This window comes from Centrocercus urophasianus, unplaced genomic scaffold, assembly GCF_019232065.1.
Source record: "Centrocercus urophasianus isolate 14NV4802_14NV808 unplaced genomic scaffold, USGS_Curo_1.0 seq_30, whole genome shotgun sequence".
Taxonomy (NCBI): domain Eukaryota; kingdom Metazoa; phylum Chordata; class Aves; order Galliformes; family Phasianidae; genus Centrocercus; species Centrocercus urophasianus.
In genome coordinates, this window is record NW_024884867.1 from 6,965,094 (window position 1) to 6,981,684 (window position 16,591).

The window sequence follows — 16,591 nt, forward strand, 5'->3', positions numbered from 1 at the left end:
GGAATGGTAGCCACAGTTCTAACCATCGATAGATTTACACCACTATGAGAACACCTGAAACACAACGGAATGGCAGAGCGGGAGAAAATCCTGCCAGGCCTCTGTACAGCAGGAGGCCCTGGGAAACCGGTGTGTGGAAAAGAGTTTTCTGCCAGTGGGCAGAGGATACCCCAGGAAACCTGCTGAAAAAGCACCAGGTCCTCTTCTAATGGCTGTTTTTCAGAACAGATGCACCACTGTCAACACCTTCCACATCCCATAGACTGAAAATCCATCGGGATAACCTGAGATGGAGGCTGGGTGTAGGAGACCACATTCAGCCCAGGCTCACTCAGGTACAGTTCCCTGTACTGTCACATTCACCAGTCTGATTGAAAAACAAACAAACAAAAACAACAAAACCACCACAGTTTCTATTCCACAGTGTAAAGGTATGTTCCATTCGATTTGAAACCCGTCTCAGTTTGTCTTCAAAAGTGGCTCTGACCCATTACAAACCAAAGCTTTTCTACACAAGAATTGCATTCCAAAGAAAATCCACTTACAGACATAGCTGGAATTACTGCAGCAGCCCAGGACTACTGCTGCATCCTTCTTGGCCAAACCTCTCACGTGAGAGGCCCAAGGGAAGTTTTAGGTTAAGGAAGAAATTAAAAATAAAAAAGAAAATGACACCAGAGCCTCACTAGCATAGATTCATGTCTGAAAGTAAGCAGCAATATTAGTTACAAATAATCTACTTTCATAAATACATCTATGGAGATTAAAACTAGCTTCCAGAGGATCTGGAAGGCAAAAAACATCTTAAGAAGTTACTAAGGGCAGCACTTCAGCAAGCAGAAGACTTTTTCTAAACAAGGAAGACCAAGGCTTAGCAATAGCTAATTACTTGGGAATCCAATGCAGAGAAAGCACCTTTTGCAGCTTGTATCTGAGGATTTATTAAAAATATATTTTTAATATAAAAGTATAAAATAATTGCTACTTTGACTTGGAAAAAACAGCAGTGGTTCTGATCTTCAAGCAAAAAAATATCCAGTGATAATTTCCATTTAGTTCCTTCTTTTTAAAAAAAGATTCCTAAATGGAAAACAGGCAGTTCTATCTCTCCAGATAATACATGCCAGCTTCTGAGAACTTGAAAACAGTTATTGCTTTTATTTTCTTCCAAAGAAGAGCATAGCAGTCTCATTCCTTCTGTGGCCATACCACATGGCAGCAGAACGAGTCACGGGTGTTCAGTGAGTTACACAGCATGCAGCTGCCATGGAAAGGTGCTGGAAAAGTCACTGATGTAAGAATTACTTGGCAGCAAAACACACTGGAGAAAGTGGTGGGAGAGCTTTCCCTTCTACCATCTGTCAGACTTAGAGAACTGAGAGTGCTAGCACTGAAACCGAGTGCTAATTGCTGCATATCCCAAGTAATTTGTATCATGCCATGCAACACGGACTGGACAAACAGTATCTTCTAGTAAATGCCAACGTTAAACAAAGAGGAAAAAGCTTCTCTGTCCATCCCTGTCACCCAAATGTACAGCATTACTCTCCTTGCATTTGTGTAGCCACCATTCAGTGGCAGGCAGAAACAAATGAGAGTGCTCAGAAAAGGGATGTGGCACATGCACATCCGGTCATCCATTCCTTCTCAGCTAGCCATGGTAAGGGGAGAACTGTTGTGGGTTGGTTTTTTTTCCCCAAACATTTATAAACTTCTATGAAAAGAAAATCAACAGTTTGAACATTCATGCATGGGGGAGTCAACATAAGGCAGGAGCAGAACGGTGGATTTATTTTCTTTAAGTACAGGTTTATGCAAAATGGGTAACAGCTGGGGAGATGGCATCACCTCTGTGATCCAGCTGATCCTGGAGCCGTGCAAATTCAGCAAGTTCATTCAATTCTTGAAACTGCCTGTCTGTTTTATGGCTCACCAGAGACCTGTAGAAGTGGACTGCAAAGACAATGAAAATCAGTCCAAAGGGAACCATGATAGACGTCGATGCAATGGCTGCTGCCTGTCCTGACGTGATGCTGGAATTGCTGCTCTGAGCTGGGTCAAGGGGGTTCTTCTTCAGGGGAAGAAACTTCACCCAGCACAGCAACACCACCTCTGCAAGAAAGAGCAAAGTCCCAATGACAGTAGAAAATGCCCAGGCAAGCTCAATGTGCCGATGCATACGCTCATGAGGAGATTCCTTTACGGAGTTGAGATTATGCACGTTGCTAACAGCCTCTATATTTGGAAGAATGCAGGTACTTATCATGAGTGCAAAAAGGTGAACTGCAACAAGGACTGTAGTACAGGCACTGAAGGCTATCAGGAGACCTCGTGGGTAGTCATGCTCTGCATCAAGCTGAACTTCTACCATGGCCACCTGAAAGGAAAGGGAAAAAAAGGAGATATAATTACCTCTGTTACATACTGCTTGACTACCAATTCTGATTTTAAATGATTTTAATTGCAGGATAATTAGGCATGTCATTCTAATTCTGCTTATTCCGAGACAATAAAAATACTTATTTGATGCTCCAATGACTCTGGAACTTCACCTGATCCAAACAAAGCAACAGGCTGCACCACTCTTCAGTCTTAGGTGTCAGCCATCACACAAAGCCACCCCTTCACAATTACTGCTCAGCTTAAAGCCAACCATCAGCGTGCACAAAAGCCTCGAGCAGCACAGCCACTGAGCTACCTCCAGCTCATCCCACAGAACAGCTGGATTTTAAGAGTCCAACCATGCTGATCACAAGGTGGAAGAGTTCTTCTTTCCCACACTACTAAAGTGGCAGACTCTACTATAGACTCTAAGTATTGCTGAGTGTTGTGAAATGCTTTGTGTCACATACGTACGTAGAACGAATGCCGTGCGAAGTCATTTGAAGTAGGTATCAGTAACATGGCTGCCTGTGAAGGCTGCAGACTGCCTTCAAACCCCGCTACTCCTTTCATCTTCTGTGCCTGTGTTCTGAAGAGCCAGAGCCCTTCATTAGAGGATCACCTTTCCACAGGGCTCTCAGTTACATTCTTTCACTCAAAATAAGCGTTAAAGCAAACTTCCAAAAAAAAAAAGGTTCAAAACACCAAAGGCTCCACCATGTGCATGGTGCCAAATACATGTTAGAGGGAAGTGGTGTGGGGAAGGCTGAAAGAAAGAAAAACAATGTTCTCCTAGGCAAGAAAAGTGAACAAAACCAATGAGGGGAAGATTCCAGAAGGAATTATTCAATTCAGCATGCTAAGATCTCAGGTCCAGAAAACACAGTAGTTACTCCTGTTTGAAATAATAACAGGGTGTTTACAGCAGAAATCCTCCTGTTCAAGGAATGAAGCAGTATGAGAAGCCCTGGCCAGCACCAACCTCTGGAAGCTGCAGCTGTAGCCACGTCGCTGGGAAAGCATCTCTCCTGTGTCTCATCAGCACAGGTTTGGCCCATTGCTGCACCACACAGATGGCTTAAATGGTGCTCAGACTACGGCACGCATCTCAGACACCTTAATTTTCATCAAAAACTTACAAGGAAAAATGTTCATAGACAGCTGCACAAACAGTGAGCATTCAACCTCACTGCTTTGCCAGAGCAACTAAAACTGCACCAAGTGTGGGGTCCCAGCTCCTCACACACAGAGCCAGCACGTCCTATAGCACCCCAACTCCTAACTGCCTGCCCCAAACGTTAAGCCAACCAAGGCTCTTACACACGTTTCAACAGGCACTCCAGGCCATTTGCCAATATTTTAATTCCTTTATTGAAAGCTGTTGTCATCATAAGCCCAACCAACCAGCCAAGCTAGTGAGCAGCATCCAAGTGCTAAAGAAACTCCACAAGAAATTACAGTAATACATACACAATTCTTGTGTGAAGGTTTTAAAATAACCACTTCTCAGCTGTGAAAAACTTCACAGTTGAGAGGATAAACATATGGCCGTCAGGTCTCCCTTCAGCAGGGATTGCTCTCTAAGTCCCCATGCACTCGTGGGATGCTGGGCTTCCTGTGCTGTGTTTTTCACAGAACAACTGCAAGTCTTCACCACTGAGGAGTCATTTTCTTACTTATCAACATTTTTTCCATGTACATTTTCTTGTGTGTAGCTTGAATGCAAAAGCTGGGCTGCTGGGTCTATTGCAGACTCAGTAATTCTCCACTCTTGTCATTTAAATCCTCCATCCCAGTTCTTATTATGATAACAACCAAATGAGACACCAAGGAACACCATAAGATAAATATTTTTTTCTCATAAAAACTGATTATTTCTGAAGTATTTCATTCGCCAAATGTTGATAACATTAATGACGATATCAAGCAGCTGATTCTAAAGTTCAGACAGGCTCATAGTTGCAACATATTGGCTGTTCTGGAGCTCTTCCCATTTCAACGGCATCAGAAAGAAAGCTCTTTCCCTAGGCTGAGCTGAAGGAAATCTCAAACAATTACATGTAATCTAGAAGTACCTCGTTACGATTTGCCTTTACTTAAATGCAACCAAAAGAGCATCTTACACGAGAACAGCATAATTCAAGCAGCATTCACACATTCAGATAGGTCTGTGCAGAGAGAATCATAGGGACTTCTGATCTCCAAGAAGCAGAGATCCTGGCCAGGCATCTCCTGAGGAAAAAGGCTGCATTTTATCACTGCTGGACACCCCCCATGAGTCTCTACCATCACAACACCACGACAGGACAGGTGAAACCTGAGCTTGAGGGACACAAACAAGGCTTCGGCATCTGTGGCTGATGGGCGTTAAGGCAGAGCAGCTTTGCACAGGGCGCCTGCTGCGCTGGCCGGCCCCATATGGCTTCTGTGAGTGCTTTCTGAAACACGCTGAGACCAACTCGAAAGCAGGAAGGGTGTAACTTCCTTCAGCTCAAACCATACCGTGCAACTAGCTGCTATGACTGCAAGCATACCGTCTCTGTAAGAAGAATTACAGGCGGCACCAACACCATCTCAAGGCAGCGCAGTAAGCTGGCAGCCAGGCAGGCACCACTGCACACTGCCCAGTATTCCCGGTTTGAGAATGGGCAAACAAGGCAGAAGCCATCTGCCCACTTGAAAAACAGCTGGAAAAATATTCCTCCTGACGCTAAGGAGATGACAGCTTCATAGATTCAGCCCTCCAAGGGACCAGTGCGAAAGCTCCACACTTTGAACATTCAGGGTATATTGAGACATGATCAGTGCTGCCCACCAACACTGACAGCTCTTTGCAGACTACAGGCTCTCCACAAAGGGGGGTGGATGTTTTTCTTAAACTTTCCTTGATGAGAAAATGTGCCTAAGAAACAAAGACATAAGAGTTTTTCATGTGTTCATAGACAGGAAAGGAAAAAAATTATGCTGAAGCAATTAGTTGTACAGAGACACCCTTAAGCAAAAGGGAAACACACTCTATTGCAGTTGTGACATAGTGTTAGAAACACCCTGAAAGGAGCAGGGAAAGCAAGAAAGCACTTCTGTTTTGCATTCATTCAGCATCAATGGATACTTCAGAAATCCCTTCAGATAGAGGCTGTAGGATGCAGAATGCCCAAAGGATTTCAAAGCCTACTAAAGTTGATAGAAAGCCTCCACAGGGGGCACAGCAAAGCTGCCTTGTGCTTGCGCCTGGCAGAGCAACTCCCGCTTGACCTGTAAGTGAGAAATCAGTTCATGTTTTCTGTCTCCTCAAACTACCAAGGAAGTTGCTTTGGGAACCTTTCTCTGGAAAACAGCAGAAAAACTGCCAACACTTCTCAGTTGCAAGCTTCCATTCTAAAGAAAGTAAACAGCACAGGCCAGGCACCTAAAACAGAAAGCTCCATTTTTCATTGAGGTCCTGCATCTGCTTTCCAACAGTGAAGCAAAGCACAACAAGTTCCTGCCTCCTTTGCTCCTGCTGCAACTTCAAAATAAACAGATGAGAACTGCTCTTGTAAGGTCATGCTTGCAATTCCAGGGCCAAGGTGAGCATGTTTGCTAAGATCTAATCCCACACAGTGCAAAGTCTGACATATAGATGCTGATGTTCCACACAGGACTTTTTCCTCTGTGACCTCTAGTAGTTTTCTACACTGACTCGAACATGCAACCCTCAGGGCACTGATGTCTCCATGGTATCCAAAACAACCTGCTTCAGCATCTTTGCCTTCACCACTTTTAAAGTTTCTTTGAACACTTGCCACCTGATTTGTATTGCACAGCTGACAGGGCACTGCATGCATCTTGCCTTGCTGCATAACCAGAGCGTAATGTAGGCTGGGAGACACCTCAAGAGGTCATCTGCTCTAATCCCCAGCTCCGAGAAGAGCTAACTTTAACTTCAGGTCATCCTACAGATATGATCAACAGATTTACTGCAGCCCTTGACAAAGCTGTAAGTCTGAAACAGAACTTCCTACCAAAACTCAAAGACTCATGATTTCAGGATACAAGACTGGAGTTTGCATAAGGCCACAGAAGGGCAGCGCTCACACTTTCAATGACTGAGTTTGGGCACATGTCATGTTCAAGCCTTCAACAGTTCTGGATTTCACAGTTAAGGGAGCCTGAACAATACCAGTCTGCAAGAAATCAGCCTACCCTCTTGAAGAAGCTGCTGAAATTTCAGCTCTATTTACAATTCAGTGTCCTGAAACAAGTTCATTTCACTTGCTTGCGTGCAATATTTCCATGTCTCATTACACTCTGAAAAGAAAAGGAAAATGCTGAGCACTCCTGAAGTTTCTACCCATAGAAGAGCACTGACACAGTGACTGACAAACACCAGTAACAAGGAATGAGCTGTGCTACGCTGGTAAAGCAATTTTCATCAGCAACAACACCATTTTCTACAGAGAACTGGTCGCTGCAAATGAAACTCCTATGGCCACATAAACGCAGGGTAAGTTATTGCTCTGGCTTGTCAGTTGCTCGTTTTAGCACAGGGGAGACAGACATTAAAGACTTGCTTCAAATTCCAGCACTATTTCCCAGTTTTATAAGCTGTAAGACAAGTTTCAGTTCCTGTTTAACAATCGGATTCCCTCAAATTAGAATTATTCCATGAAAATAAGACATGAGAGACAATGATCAGAAGAAAAACAAAAGGGAGAAGTGAGCTGAGAGCACCGTGCAGCAGGTCACACTGACACTCGAGACTCTACACTGGAAAGAAGATAACTGCTTTGTTGTTATGGGCAATAGCAACAGCAGCAAACAGTTACTGAGAGCTCTCCCCCTTAATCACAGGCTTAATCAAGGCTACATCCTTGCAAGGCTGCCCTCAGCTCCTCATCCCTGCCCTTGGCTGCCACTCCTAGGTAAGAAACCAATGAAGAGAAAAGGACAATTTTTATACAGAGCAATACGTGAAGAATATTTTATAAGAAAGCTTTGTGGTTGGATATCATACGGGCCCATCCACACAAGGAGAGTTAAATGTGACCTGGAGAAATGCAACAGAACTACAACACCTTCACCTTGCCAGAGCAGAGGCTGCGATCACAAGGTTGTTTCAGTAACAGATCACACAGTGCTCCTGCAGCTGCCCTCAGCTCCTGAGCTGCCTCCTTTTGCCTGGCAGTGCTGCACACTCCCAGAGACAGAGACACAAAGGCAGGCTCTGCAGTTCTTGCACCATTCATTACAAGTTATAAACAACTCATACAGTGTATGAGCCAGAAACAGTCGCAGGAAATTTAAAAAGGCAAACCAAAATGATATTATTGCTTTTTTTTTTTTTTTTTTTTTTTTAAAACACAGAAGGAAGCATCACTTACGTACTAGCCTAGAATTGCGACTCTGCGGCTTGTTATATGTTTAGAATGGAAAATGTTAATATTTGCTAAAGTCACCACTGGAACAGAAATGCATAATTTACCTTGGTTAATAAACATGAAAATCCAATACCCACACAATCAGAGTGAATGCACCTTGAGAAGGCAGCATCTTGACGTGGCACTACTTACAGTAAATCTAGTTTTTAAGGTCACATTAGACAGCACAACAGGAACAAACAACAGCTTCACATCACCTTTACACTCTCCAAATGATAGCAGCCACAGGCAGCTGCTGCTAGAGATCAGAGAGAGCCCAAAGCTCTCCTTGCTGCCTGCCTTGCTCATCTGTAACCTCCAGACAGGGATGCTCAAAGGAGCAACAAAATGCTGCTTTCACAGCAGTAAGCAAAGAGGAGAAACCTTTTATACAGAGCAGATCCTTCTGGCTGCAGTAAAAACCTCCAACTGCAATAGCGATATAAAAGATATGTGGTGGCAGGAGCTGTGAAACCAGGCTGTAAGGCTTTACTGGAGACTACAAAATGTAGCTGTTGCACATCATTCTTCCAGAAATGTGGTAAACTACAGCTAACACGACTTCTAACGAGGGATGACTGAAGCATGCAGGATGGCAGAGTACCTCCTGTACCTGCCCAGCACTGGCAGCAGCAGGGCTGGATCCTACTTTTCAACATTTCCATGCAGCCCAACTGCTAGAAAAGATGACAGAAGCTGCCTTCTGTATCAGCTCTTCCAAAGGCAACTGCATACGGTTCTTTGACAATATCCAGTATTTTAAGCCTGTATGTTACTACTTGCAACAGTCTGCCTAGTTTGAATCATTAGAGGTGTTTACAAGTGCACTCTCTGCTAAGTGACATCCTCCAAATTCTAAATATAACTAAGTCAACCACCAAGGCTGTGTAATTTAGACACCTAATTTAGGCTTGAGTTTTTTCGGAGAGCTGTTAATTGGCAGCAGGTGAGGGGGGATCTGACTTCTCCACTCCAATAGTTGTTGGGATTTAACAGCTTCCCTGTGATTTTTGGGTACCCTCTGCAAAGTACTTCTAGTGGAGATGGTCAGCAGAGGTAACATGTTGGACCAGACAACAGCACCCATGGAAATCTGCAAAGGAAACACTGAGGAGCATCACTAACATCTCTCTGCAGCCACCAGAGCCTGCATTACTTCCTCAAAGCCAACTCAAAGCGTAACATCCTGGTGTGTAGGCTCAGAACCAACACTCATTGTAAAGCAGGCTTTCATTAAAAAGTCCTCTGTGGAAACGTTAACACTCGTGAGCTTGAAACCTGGCTGAGTATTTCATGCTCTACACATTGTTGCTCTCTGCAATTACGACTTTGGCATGGATCATTTAACTGGGGCATGCTTCACTAATCTTGAGGGAAAAACCTCTGCAAAATGGCTGCAGTTAGATGCCGGATTAATCCAACGGCGAAGAACCAGTTTAGTGGGAATACACTTAGCTGGTACTAAAGGATGTAAGCACTGTTTAATAAAAGACCACGGATCAATGGAGCACACGAGAGCAGCACACTGCACGGCTGCAATTCCCAGCAATGCGCTGGCAAGTCCTGGATGTGTCTTTCGGGCTCTTTCTTGTGTTGATAAGGAAAAGGGAGGAACAAAGACTCTTAATTGCTGTAAAAAGTTTTAGATCCAGGACCAGATTGCAGCACAGCAGCCCATTGTTCAGACATCAGGTGCTGAGGAATCCACCGAACTCTGAACTCCGAGAACAATGCGGAGGCGTGACAGCACAGAGCAGGCCCTGCCTTCGGTGCAGAAAGCACTCCTTGAGCAGATCAGCAAAGTTATTTAAAAGAAATCTAAAAATACTTGAACATGAAATCAGCTCTTCCGTAACCCAATGAGGAAGTCCCAGCAGCTGACTGCCTGTAACACACCAACAGGGTTACAAGCTGATTTCCAGCGTGACTTTACCAACGAAAACAAAAGTACAATTTTTTTTGAAGGGGTAACTTCCAGAAAAAAAAAACAACATTCACATGTAACACTCCAGGCTGCAAGGGCTTCTCCAAGCAGGACGAAGTAGCTTTTCCTGAATTACCTCAAAGCTGCAGTTTCATACTGCAGCACCCCCAGCTGCCTGAGCTCCTTGGAAAGCAAACGAGTCTCAGCTCATAGGTTCACAGGGATCCAGACCCCACAGAATAAATATTTAAAGAAAAGCCAAGCAGATTTATGAGATTAAGAATTACTTCTAAATAATAGTATTTAAATAATGTTTTAAGATGTGGCATCCTTAGTACAGGAGAGATGTGGACTTGTTGGGAGTGAGTCCAGAGAGCCACAAAATGATCTGAGGGATGGATCGTCTCCCTGGAAGCACAGGCTGAGCTGGGGCTGCACAGCTTGGAGAGAGCTGAGAGCATCCTGTCAGAGTCAAAAGGGGCTGTAAGAAAGAAGGGATGGACTCCTTAGTGGTGCTTGTCATAGGGGAAATGGTTACAAACTGAAAGAGGGGAGATTTAGATTGGATACAAGGAAGAAGTTTTTATACTGAAGGCAGTGAGGCACTGCACAGGGTGCACAGAGAGGTGGTGGAGCCCCATTCCTGCACACAGCCACGGTCAGGGGATGGGGCTGTGAGCACTGATGGAGCTGTGGGTGTCCCTGTGCACTGCGGGCAGTGGGAGCAGACGGCCTTCGGAGGTCTCTTGCAAATAAAGCGATTCTACGGAATTCTGCAAACGCAACCATTCACAACTGCCCACAGACGAAAGCAGAGATTCTCTTTTCCACCTTCTGCCCTCGCTGTCAGAAACACCGAGCGAAGCAGCCAAGCTGCCAGCGGCGGTACCACAGGAAGCGCAGCCCCAGCTCACCGCCCCCCGGCCGACACAGCGCCCTGTCACTCAGTCCCCGCGGGCTGTTTTTAGCCGCCAGAGGAGGACAGTGACATTTATTTGACCGTCAGAGCGACAGAGCTTCGCCGCCGCGCTCTGAAGCAGCATCCTCCGCCCGAACGGCGGCGCGGCGGGAAGCGGCTCCCGCTGCAAGCACCGGGCACGGACCGACTTCCACGTGAAGTAACCGGGAGCGTCCGACGGATTCTGGACCAAAGCGACAGAAAAACAAAAAACAGCAGGAAGCGCGCACAACTCCCTCAGAATGAGGCAAACCCGAGAGTTTTTCAATATATCGGTTCACGTCGATCTCTAAAAGTCCAAGGGATTATTCGCCTTTATTTGCCTGCAAAACAACACCGCAGCCCGCGACCCCGGCCCTCCCCCCGCCGCGAGGGCTGCCGGCGAGGCTGTGCCTGCCTGAGGGCAACGCGGCGGCATCAGCACCAGACGGCCGCGTGGCGAGGTCCACCCTCTCTAAGAGCTAAATCCCCACACGGAGCCGCCCCGGCCTCGCGCGGTGCTCCCTCAGCGCAGCGCGGCGGGAAAGGCTGCGACGCGGAAAAGGGAAGCGCCGCTCCGCCCGCCCGCCCGCCCTCAGCCGGCGCCCCTCACCCGCCGGGCGCTCACCATGGCGAAGCCGGAGAGCAGCGCGGAGGTACGGCTGGAAGCCTTCAGCTTGGCGCGGCTCAGGTAGAGCTTCCGCCAGGACAGCGCCTGCATCGAGTGCTCGTTCAGGCTCATGAGCTCCGGGCGGCGGAGGAGCGGTGCGAGCGGCTCGCGGCGACGGCGGCTCCTTCCGGAGGCAGAGCGAGGGCACCAGCTGCACGGCTAACGCCCCATGGCGCCCGGCGCTGCTGCCGGTGCTGGGGCCGCGCCTGCCGCCCGCCGCTCCGAGTCTGCGCGCCGCCGCCCGCTCCGCCCCTCTCTGCCGCCTGAGGGGGCGCCGCGCGGCTACTTCCCGCCTCCCGCGCTGAGGCAAAGTGCGGCCGCGGCTCGACGGCCCCGAGCGGAGCGATTCTGATACCGTCAGGCGCGTTTTACTGACAGGCCTCTGTGTTTTCTTACGTAACTTCTCATACCTCTGTGGGAACTGCCCCTGCACTCGCTCTCAGGACAGAGAAAAGGGACCGGGGCAGCCGTTACTCGCGCCTCTCGCTGCCTTGCCTTACAGCGCTGCCTGCCCCCCCTCAGCCCGCCTCCCCGAAAACCTCCGGCGCTTCATTTCAGAGCTAACCTCTGCCCTCGGCACCAGATCAACGTTTGTGCAAACTCGTTTATCAGCGAGTGGCTGATAACAGCCGGCGGTTAGCAGAACGGCCAGTGCCAGTGCTTGTCAGTTTTGCAATCGTCAACAGCATGCAGTTCTATTTATTTCCCTGCCTTTTACAGAGGGAAAAGCGAGGTGCAGAGCAGGCAGTAAGCCGGTGGCACAGCTCCGAGGGCCACTGCTGAAGAGGTGAGGCTTAAACCCACTGCTAAAGAGTTCTAGCAAGGAGATGGATGATTCTCGCCACAGAAACGCCAGGCGAGGACACTGCCTACAGGTATGCACGAGCTGAATTGCTGCAACAGCAGTGCTGTTAGGGATTAAAGGAATGGGTGATTTTCTGTGACATGGAAGTTTTTCACCTCAAAATAATAATTGCAACACACCTTGAGTGTCTTTGCTTTGGTCCTCTTAACACCTTTCTTTATTTGCAAGATTGTTCTTTTTCTTATATCTAAAGGCGACAACAGAATGCGCACACGCAGATCACACTGCTTTTCTCTCCATTTACACCGCCAAAAAGCAGCTGACACAGCCAGGGAAAAATCCAGACAATTTGAAGTTCGTAGATACAGTGTCTGAAACAACCTGGTCATAGATTCTATCTCATTCTTCTCTCAGGAAATAACCAGAGTCGTTCTAATGTCAAAAGTATCTGTTAGTTAAATGTTTGTCTGCAGGATCATTGAGAGACCTCTGTGAAAAGCAGTTTGACTCAGAGTTCCCGTAATAAAAGCAACCTCGGATGCTCTTTGCTACTTCTTTCTCTTCCAAGGGTGACATGACTTACAGTAACGCTCCATAGGAGTTGTGTGAAAGGCAGCATACAATAGTATTATGAAGTACTCTGTTTTATGTGTTTTAAGTCTTAAAACGAACAGCAACAATAAAAATCAACACCACACCTCTTCCATTTACAACTATAACAGTGTATCCATTTACACCTCCATTATGAGATATAAACTATCCGGGATAATTCTTTTATTTCCAACCCTAATTACTCACCGCTATACACACCTCTCTCCTCTAGAGTGAGCTGAAACGATGACTCACTCGGGCTTAATTAACTCAGAAATGCTTCAGGGAGTTCTGAAATCATGCGGGAGTTCAAAGCCGGGGTTTGTTGGTACCTCGGATGAGTGCAATAGCAGAAGGCCGCCAAAAGGGTGTAGTCCTGCACTCTTCCTTCAGCACACCTCATTCACCCGTCCATCCTGTAAACTACACCACCCCTCTGCCTCAGGCTGCAGAGCAAGAGTACTGACATAATAAAAATATAGGCTTTTTTTCGTACTGAGTTAGTTTTGTGTCTGGATCAGGCCGCTGAATCGAGCGAGCTTCCCTGTGGGTACGCAAACACTAGCCTTAACGTGGGACATATACGCATGAGAAAGGGAATTGGCCCCTGCAGCAGCAGGCTGCTATTGCCCCTAATTAGAGATAACCTTTTCCCATTCTCTGGATCATTTTTGCATGAACACAGTCAGAGGAAGCAGCCGGAGTCCCAGGTTTCTTCCCAGAGAGCCCTCAGAAATCTGTATGCTGGCATTCAGATACTCATGAAGTTTTCTCCTAAAACTGTATTTGGGTGGTTTTTTTTATCTTACCCCTGCTAAGAAACCACGAGTGGCTCTGGGGGGAAATGAGCTCTCAGCCCAGCTGCCAGCAGTTAACCTGCATCCTGCAGCACATGGCCTTGATACCGCTCTAAATGACTTCATCCCACCTAATGCAGCTGGGATGTGATCCTATACATCCTACCACCCCTCTTTTTTCCTCAGTTCTTTTAAGTTTGTGACTTTGTGTTTTGGTATTAATACACAAAATTATTGCAGTCGTATTTCAAAGGGGAAATGAATTGTAGCTTCACTGGAATCACTTTTGTCTTAAAACGAGATTACAAATGTGTTTACTATGTTTGGAGGTTTATAGATTAAAACTGATATTTCTGAAGCATACTTCCATATTTCAGTCGTGTGCTCGAGTGTTTCCAGGTGTGAGTGATTAACACAGCCCTTGGTGGGTTGGTTTGGTGCACCGAAAGGCTCAGATAGTTCATGTCCCAAAAAAAAGATAGAGAAAAATGACTTGATTTTCTTTTATGTGTATGTTCCATCTTTGCTGGTGGACTTCTGTAGACTGGATGGATGATGTGTTTTTTGTTTGATGAGTCTCTAGTAACATCCATTTATCTTGTACAAGTCCTCCGTCCTCAATCCTGCAGATGTACACATGCATTTAATTTTAAGATTGAGTAATCTTGGCTGAAAGGTCACCATATACATCCATCTCTTCAGGATTATGGATTAATAATGCACTCCACGTAACAGACATCTGCAACCCACACTTCAATATATAACCCATACACTGCTTCTATATGATAATAAGGTTCAATCGTCTGCAAGTAGGAAGATGTTAGAGAAAGATTACATGATTCCTCAAGATTCTGCAAACAGTTGTTGGCAGATGCAGGAAGAGGATCTCAATGCCTTCAATCTTGTGTTAGAGCCCTTTTCAAGAGACAAGCCCTGCCTTTACCTGTGTGCCTTGGGTTGATACAATATGGGCCTTTCCAAAGAGATGAGCAGCAAGGCCTGCAAAGGTGAATTTTTGTGTCTTTTATCATAATGTTGAATACATTGATGCAGTGCTTAGAATGCAATTGATGAGGTATGCGAGGGGAAAGCGGATGCCGTGTGCAGACGTTGTTGTTCAGCACAAGCAGACAGGAGTAGTGAAATGCCCTATTTAAGAAAGAGCTCAGCCTCCACGTAGGCGATCTGAGAAAGGCAGCTTGAAGTTTGCTGCTGAGGTTCGTTGGAGCAGAGGCCCGTAACTCGGGGGCTGCAAGGACTGTAGCAAAGGTAGAATCTCATTTAAGTCTCACATCAACTGCAAAAATTATATGTGTGGAAGGGGAATCGGTGAGAGGAGCACAGCCGATGCCATCAGCCCGCGACCCCGCGATGTGCCTTCTGGCGGGAAGGGCTCCAAACCTGCTGCCTGCCCAGTGGTCAGACGGTCCCAACAGCTGCTTGTACCGGCGGCCACGTAAGGTGATTTTAGGACTTCTTCGGCCCCCAGCCGAGGAACTCCTTTCCCCCACCGCACGGCGCTAAGTGCCGGGTTTAAAGCCGCACTCGCTGCCCTCCCCTCGGCTCTTTGCGCTGCCACCCGGCCGCGGCTCCCTGAGACCTGGCACAGCGCATCGCCGCCCCTCCCCTTCCCTCCCCCCAAAAAAGTGCTGGTGCAAACTTGCCCAACTCTAGCGAGACCTTTAGCAGCCGCCTTTTGTGTTCCCTCCTCCCCGTTCGGGCCAAACATGCAGGACAGGAGCCGTTGACAATTAAGTGATGAAACTCTCCGAAAAAATGAAGGCGGAGAAGGATTCTGGAAGAAGATTGGTGTGTAGCCGTCTTCGGTCTCTTTCCTATTTGTGCCTTTTATTTGATTTTGCGTAATTGTTCGCACGGTGAGCGGGGCAGGCTGCAGAGCGCCATAGCTCACCACGGAGCAACGCAGGCACCGGGAGGGGGGGATTTAACCGAGGGGAACAGGAGAGGGTACAGACTTAGTTCTCCCCGCAGCAGCGGCCCGGGCCGGTGCGTGTCGCACCCCCCGACCCCCCAACTCCGGGCGATGCTGTGGGGCGGGGGCAGTGGCATCAACCCCCCACCCCCGGCCTCATTAACCCCTTCCTTCCCCAAATCTGTGCTCCGGTAGAAGCGCGCAGGCTCCGGCTGCGATAAGGGGGTGGGGGGGAGAAATTCATCGCGGCGTTACATAATGCGCCCAGCTTTTAAATCGCGGCTTCCGGCGTGGCTATGGAAACCCCGGGATTATGTAAATAACACAACCTTAACGCTGCGCTCTGGGGTAAATGATACCCCTCTACATTCTCCGGAGTGGTCCCGTGTGGCAAAATGATACTAACAACCGGCTGTGGGGCCAAGCGTATCCCTCTCCCCTGTTTGGCTTTTCCTGCAGCTCAGCACCTGTTAACGCTGTCAGGAGATGGAAAAGGTGCTGTAAGCGGCTGGGGCTCGCACCGGGGGAGGTTTGGCAAATCTCGTGCCACTACCGCTGGTCGCATCGCCCTCCCCACCGACCCCACTTTTCCACCCCGTGTGCTTTGTGTTTTGCAGCGGCCCATTGGTAGGAGGAGGTACGATGAGCACGAGGACCTCTCGGACGTGGAGGAAATCGTCAGCGTCAGGAGTTTCAGTCTGGAGGAGAAATTAAAGAGCAAAACGTATCGTGGGGATTTCGTGCACTCTATGGATGGGAAAGGTACGGCCGCGGCCGCCTCCACGTGTCGGGCACCGGGGAGCCGCCCTCTGAGCCGGGTGCTTTGGCTGCGGGTGCACCCACGAGTCGCTCGCAGGGCCGGGGTTTCCCTACTTGCTGAGTTCTTTGTGTTCCCTGCGCGTGTTGAGTTACCGGAGCGGCTCGGTGCCCGAGTCCTGCGGGGGCAGAGCCGCAACCCCGAAGCCGGGGCTGTCACCGATCTGCTCTTCTGAGAGCTCTGTCTGAACCCCCTTCCCCAGGGAAAGGTTTTGCTGTATCCTTCCCAAAACGTCTCTAACTGCGGGGCCGCTAGTTTAGTTAAGAAACTTTCCGTTTTCTCATCCAGGCTTCGTTTTGCACGAGCGTTTAAGCTTCCTTCTAAAGAAAAGCTAGT

At 47.7% G+C, this 16,591-nt stretch overlaps 2 protein-coding genes across 10 annotated transcripts in view; one reads left to right on the forward strand and one right to left on the reverse strand.

Annotated features, from left to right (window-relative positions):
• Positions 1–1,765: 1,765 nt before the first annotated feature.
• ORAI1 (ORAI calcium release-activated calcium modulator 1) lies at positions 1,766–11,451 on the reverse strand. Its single transcript, XM_042828933.1, has 2 exons — positions 11,271–11,451; positions 1,766–2,377 (listed from the first exon to the last, which is right to left on the reverse strand). Exons 1-2 carry the CDS (start codon positions 11,382–11,384, stop codon positions 1,811–1,813), a joined length of 681 nt encoding a protein of 226 aa, XP_042684867.1. The 5' UTR covers positions 11,385–11,451; the 3' UTR covers positions 1,766–1,810.
• A 286-nt stretch (positions 11,452–11,737) lies between these two features.
• Positions 11,738–16,591, forward strand: part of KDM2B (lysine demethylase 2B) — a 103,239-nt gene continuing 98,385 nt past the window's right edge. For 3 of the 9 annotated variants that reach the window (XM_042828812.1, XM_042828814.1, XM_042828820.1), the window contains exons 1-2: positions 11,740–12,187; positions 16,056–16,200. In XM_042828812.1, coding sequence (XP_042684746.1) covers positions 12,140–12,187; positions 16,056–16,200 — 193 coding nt within the window. In that variant the 5' untranslated portion in view covers positions 11,740–12,139. Of the gene's footprint in view, positions 12,188–16,055; positions 16,201–16,591 lie in introns of those variants that run through there. The other 6 variants (XM_042828816.1, XM_042828825.1, XM_042828819.1 and 3 more) reach the window with 5 other exon arrangements.